General features: G+C 64.8%; 1 protein-coding gene across 1 annotated transcript; it reads right to left on the bottom strand.

Moving 5' to 3' along the window:
- Positions 1-1,368: 1,368 nt before the first annotated feature.
- On the bottom strand, positions 1,369-3,109 carry MYOG (myogenin; the record flags this gene model as incomplete). Its single annotated transcript, XM_079763823.1, has 3 exons — positions 1,369-1,490; positions 1,953-2,034; positions 2,567-3,109. 3 exons carry the CDS (start codon positions 3,107-3,109, stop codon positions 1,369-1,371), a joined length of 747 nt encoding a protein of 248 aa, XP_079619949.1.
- Positions 3,110-6,000: the final 2,891 nt, after the last annotated feature.

Raw genomic sequence — 6,000 nt, forward strand, 5'->3', positions numbered from 1 at the left:
CGGAGTCCTGACTTCTGTCATGATTCTGAAACTTATAATTTGCAATAAATCAGACAAACAGCCTGAAGCAGTTGGAATTAATAAAGTTTTTAGTGGATGTTCATGGTCCATGGAAATTCTAGCTCCTGATGCCTCCCCAGTTGATCCTCGTGTCAGGTGTCCAGTTCTTGTTCCCCTCAGGAAGCCAGACTGAGAAGCAGCAGCCCCAGCTTCCCTTCCCGTAGGTTCTTGGGGGGCCCCCATTCGCTTCCCCCACTGCTGAATCTCCCTCCTCTGGGTTGCAGGCCGGGCCACAGTCCCCTCTGCCCGGATGATGGACGACGGCAGGGTGCAGTGGGATTCCATCATCTCCTGGTGATGCCACACCAAAGGAGAGGCAGGGATTAGGGAGGGAAACCCTCAAATCCCAGCTGCACCCCCGCCCGGGGTGTGGGCTGAGCGCCAGGCCTGGGCTCAGTTCATTGGAGGACCTGGCGGGGTGGTAGTGAGTGCACGGTGTCATGAATTAGAGGGTGCCAGGCCTCAGCAGGGGGCCGGCAGGTCTTCCCCGGCCTGTGGACTGACCTGGCTTCCGGGGGTCCCAGGGCCTGGTGAGCACCAGCAATGGGAGCTCACGCCCGATCCTGGGTGTGTCTGGGCTGAGGGGGGCAGGAGCGGCAGGCACCCCTGTCTACATCATCACGGACATCTAGCACCCAGTGTTTATTCATTTTTTTAAAAAAAGAAATCCAAATAAGTTAGCAAAAAAATTACAAAACAATAGCAAAACCACACAAGGCTTAGTTATCAAAGGAAGTCACCCCAAGAGCCCCGCCCCCCACCCCGTCCCGGGCACCTCGGCACAGGACACCTTGGTCAGATGGCAGCTTCACAAACAACACGCAGAACAAACAACAGAAACCTGGGAGTTCCCAGTGTTCACGCAGAAGCTTGGCCCCGGGGACTTGGGTACAGGGACACCTCTTCCTGCTCCCGAGTCAGGGCAGGCCCAGCCCGGCCGCTGCCTCAGGAAGAGCGGACGCAGGTGCACCGTGTGTCTGGGTCAGGACGGGATTTTGGGGGTGGGGGGAGTGGAAGGCTGAGTTATAATCGAAGGGAAGCTCCTGAGTTTGCCCCTGAGGGGGCCCCCGCAGGCGCTCTGGTCCCCTGCTCTGTCTCCCTGGACCCGGATGGCCCTGGGAGCTCTGAGCAGTCAGCCGAGTGAGAGCACCCACTCCCTCTCTGGGTGGTGGCTTAACCTTCAACAGGCGAGGAGGGGGCAGGCTGGCCTCCTGGCCTCAGGACAGCCTGGCGTGGGCGGCCCCCAGGCCCCAAGTGGCGGCATCTGTGGCCAGCCTGTGGGCCCCTGGCCGCTGGCCGCAGACCACCTCAGTTGGGCAGGGTTTCGTCCGGGAAGGCCACAGAGACGTCCTCCATGGTGATGCTGTCCACGATGGAGGTGAGCGAGTGCAGGTTGTGGGCGTCGGCAGGGTCCGCTGGGAGCAGATGGTCTGTGGGGAGAAGGTGGGCGGAGTCACCTGGCAACAGGCGTCTCCAGCTCAGGATTGCTACTGCCGGACTGGTGGGACTGGTGCCTCCTCCCAACTCCTCCTGGGGCTGGGCTGGGGCTGGAAGCAGCTATCCCGACTGCCCTGGGGCGGAGGGAGGTGGAGCCGGGGTGGTGTGTCCTGGGAGACGCCCTGCTCTTGCTGGCCTTAGGCAGCACAGACTCAGGGACTCCCAGGGACCCCTGGGGCAGGGACAGTGTCCTCCCCACGGAGAAGGTCAGCCACGGGCCACCAGGCACCAGCCGGGAGCTGCAGGAGGCCTGCTTCTAGCTGGCCAAGGCTTTAGTCCACGCTGCAGAGGCCAAGGGGAGGAGCCGGGGGCAGGGGATAAGGGAAGAGGGGCTACCTGGGCTGGACAAGGCTGAGGGACTTGAGCCAAGCTGACCAAGGTCCCACCTCACTTACCCCCTGGGTTGGGGCCGAACTCCAGGGCGCTGCCCCACTCTGGACTGCAGGAGGCGCTGTGGGAGCTGCATTCACTGGGAACCTGCTAGACACCGAGGCCCAAGGTCAGGCACGGCCGTCTCTGTGGTGCCCTCTGTCCAGTCCCCAGGGCAGAAGCTCCTGTGCCGAGGCTACCCCTCCAGCAGGTCACCCCTCCGCCCAGGAGCGTCACAATTCACCCCTTCCCTGCCCCCGCCTAGCCACAGAGCCCCAGCTCCCAGGCCTTTCCTGGCTTCCATCTGGGGTGGACACGACACCAGCTTAAAGGGGCGCCTGGTTTTCCTGACCCTGAGATCAGGGTGTCCGGCCCAGCCAGGGCCTCCCTATGCAAGTGCTGGGGTGCCTGGTGGGGGGGTGGGGGGTGGGGAGGTGGGGGCAGAGCTGTCCATCCCAGACACTGCACCCGGCTGACTCGGGACTCGTTCCCTGGCTCCTCCTTCGGACCCCCCCCCCCACCCCCCGCATCTCTGCTTGTCCCATCTGGAAAGGACACGGGACACAGGATGGGCTGGATGAGCCCACGTAGGGGCCTGAGGCTGCGCCCCCTCCCTCGGGGCAGGTGGGCAGCCACTTACCCCCGCCTGGGGCCCGCCCCGCGGGCAGCGCAGCCCACGCTCCTCCTGGCGGAGAGAGCTGAGCAGGGCCTGCAGGCGCTCGATGTACTGGATGGCGCTCCGCAGGATCTCCACCTTGGGCAGCCGCTGGTTGGGGTTCAGCAGGGTGCTCCGCTTCAGGGCCTCGAAGGCCTCGTTCACCTTCTTGAGCCTGCGTTTCTCCCTCAGCGTGGCCGCCCGCCGCCGGTCCACGGACACGGACTTCCTCTTACACGCCTTGCACGCCCACGGCAGGCACTGGCCCGGGCAGTGCTCGGGGGTCCCCAGCCCCTTGTCTTCGAGGGGCCCCCGGGCCTCGGGGCTCAGGCTGAGCTCAGTCCGCTCGTAGCCTGGCGGCTCGAAGCCCTGGAGGTGGACAGGCAGGTAGTTTTCCCCGTCATAGAAGTGGGGCTCCTGGTAGAAGTAGGGGGGTGTCTCATACAGCTCCATGGGGTCGGAAGAGGCTCGTTCCTGCCACCGGCCCCCAAGCTCCTGCAGCCCCTCACGCCAACTGCTGGGTGCCATTTAAACCCTTCCCGCTGGCATGGAACCAGAGATAAATATAGCCAACGCCACGGAAACCTGAGCCCCCTCTAAGCTGTTGCTGCACATCAAGACGTTCACAGTGGATTAGACGTGACCCCCCCGCCCCCGCCTCCACCCACCCACCCAGCCTGCCTGCCCCGGCCAGCCCTGGGCTCCTGGGCCCGGGAGGGAGGCCGTCGGGTGTAATTTGATTAGTTTTCATTTCTCGGCAGCCCCCCTGGGGCAGGCAGGGGAGGTGGGGAACACATTCTCATCTGCTCCTTTCAATTACTCCTGGCGGGGGGCCTGCCGGCTCCCTTTGCCGGTCCCAAAGAGTTAGGATGGGGGCCAGAGGGGTGGGCTGCGGCTGGAAGGGGTCAATTCATCCCCTGCTTCCTGGCAGCTCCGTGAGCCTCAGCCAGACAGGAGTCCCTCCCAGAGGGCAGGCTGCTGCCCGTCCGGGCAGGCGTGTCCAGGGGCGAGAAGGGCCGATCGAAGGGCCACATGGCCTGCCCTTCTGGTCTCCACAGCAGCCTTGACCGTGTCTCTCAGGGCCCAGTTATGGGGGTACATGGAGGGAAGAGGAATTCGGGGTCTTGTTTTCCTTCTGTGGCAGGGCCAGTGGAAGCCTAGAATACGCTGGTCGTGTTGCCACCGTCCAGCTATGGAAAGTCGGGTCTGGGGGACCCTGCGTCTCCGCCCTCCCTCCCCCTGGATCCTCCTACGTCGTCTCCTCCAGTCTGTTTCTGTCCCAGTCAGAGCCGAGGTTTCCCCAAGTCCTCACCGTGGTGGTGGTGGTGGAGTGGGGTGGGGGTGGGGGGCAGAGCCCCTCCACGCAGTTTAAATCTCCCGGCTCCTGGCCTCCTGGCTGGCTCTGCCTCTTCCTGTCTGAGCCTTCAGGGCCACCGTCCTGCAGGTCTCTCTCGAATGCGGGTGCAGGAGGGACTGGCTCATCCCTGGGCCTCTCAGTGCGGGGTCCCCTCTCGGCAGAGGCCTTGGGGTCAGAGAGGACCCGTGCTGCTGTCCGTGGGGGCGGAAGTGGACAAGGCTCACGTTAGGGCTGCAGGGTTACTACACGCGAACCCTAGGAGCCCTGAGAACAGGAGGGATGCTGAAGTTACTATGGAAACCCAGAAATGGCAACGTTTTGTCCTTTTGGGACCCAATGGGCCTTGCCTCCGGACAGCGTGTCCATGTCCTCGAGGAACGGGAGCAGGAGGACCGGGCTGGCTTCGTGGGGAGTTTCAGGATCTCACGCTCTAGGTGGTGAGCCGGGCCAGAGCGGGAATGTCCCATGACAGTGCCGGGGAGTTGTTCCAGTTCCGCCGTGAGCATGGGGGCTGCCATCGTGTGCACATGCGTGGGTTCATCAAGCAGGTGTGTCAGGAGTTTGCAGAGGGTCTGCGTCGGGGGTGGGGAGGAGAGCATCACTGGGTCAGGAGGTCATGCAGGGTCCAGGCGAGAAGCGGAGGGGATGGGGGACGGGTGGGTGGAGCTCAGGGTTGGGACAAGCCTGCGGAGAAGGGGACGCCCAGCGGCGATGGAGGGACGTGGAAGTGAGGCAGGGGCACCCCGTGGAAGACGGCGGCGGGCCTTCGGGAGCGAGGCGCGAGGTCCTGGTGCAGAACGGCCGACTTAGAGGCAGGAGGAAGTGCGGACTGGGAGGACAGGCGTGTCAGCTGGCAAAGGATGGTGTGTGTGTGTGTGTGTGTGTGTGTGTGTGTGGCAGGTGAATGGTTGTAAGGAGAGGGCACCGGGCACGTGGAGACACCTCTGCTCCCCACCTGGCCTCCCTGAGGCCGTGCCCCTGGCTCCCCGCACAGCCTCCCGGGAACCAGAGCACCAGGAATGGGGGAGGGACACCGCCCCGTCCGCCTGGGACAGAGGTATTCATTCAGTCACTCTTTCCATCAAGAAACAGGTCTGGCCCATGTGTGCTGGGCACCGGGGTCGGTGGCGTGAGTAAGACGTGAACAGGCCTGTAACATACTCACCACCTTCTGAACACAGTCTGCTCATTGAGGTAGGCAGTGAGCGGCAATAGCACCGAGGGGTGGTGTGGCCCCGGGGAGGGTGGTGTGGCCCTGGGGAGGGTGGTGTGGCCTCGGGGAGGGTGATGTGGCCCCAGGGAGGGTGGTGTGGCCCCGGGGAGGGTGGTGTGGCCCCGGGGAGGGTGGTGTGGCCCCAGGGAGGGGTGCTATGGCCCAGGGAGGGGTGCTGTGGCCCCAAGGAGGGTGGTGTGGCCCCAGGGAGGGGTTCTGTGGTCCCGGGGAGGGTGGTGTGGCCTCGGGGAGGGGTGATGTGGCCCCAGGGAGGGTGGTGTGGCCCCGGGGAGGATGGTGTGGCCCTGGGGAGGGTGGTGTGGCCCCGGGGAGGGTGGTGTGGCCCCGGGGAGGGTGGTGTGGCCCTGGGGAGGGTGGTGTGGCCCCGGGGAGGGTGGTGTGGCCCCGAGGAGGGTGGTGTGGCCCTGGGGAGGGTGGTGTGTCCCTGGGGAGGGTGCTGTGGCCCCGGGGAGGGTGGTGTGGCCTCGGGGAGGGGTGCTATGGCCCAGGGAGGGAGTGGCCTTCACTCCAGACCTGCAGAACTCAGGTTCCGGAGGCCAGGCTGACCCTGTGCGTCTGCGTCTCAGTGACTCCGTGTGCAGACGTGTTTGTGTGTCTGTCAGTAAGTGGCCAGGGGACCATGTCCTGGCCCCGCTCTGGGGCATTGCCCTCCCAGGACTCGGAAGATAGGGCAGCTCCGGTGTCTCTGACCTCAACCTCCCAATGGGGGGCTGTGCCTTCACCCGCCTTGCTCCTCTCAGAGCCGCGATGCAGGGAAGCGGCACCTGGAGACCTGGCCTTCCTCCCCTGGCACCCCCCGCCCCCCCCCCGCCTCTAAGCCACCCTCTG

The sequence above is a fragment of the Cnephaeus nilssonii genome, assembly GCF_951640355.1.
Source record: "Cnephaeus nilssonii genome assembly, chromosome: 23".
NCBI classification, from domain to species: Eukaryota; Metazoa; Chordata; class Mammalia; order Chiroptera; family Vespertilionidae; genus Cnephaeus; species Cnephaeus nilssonii.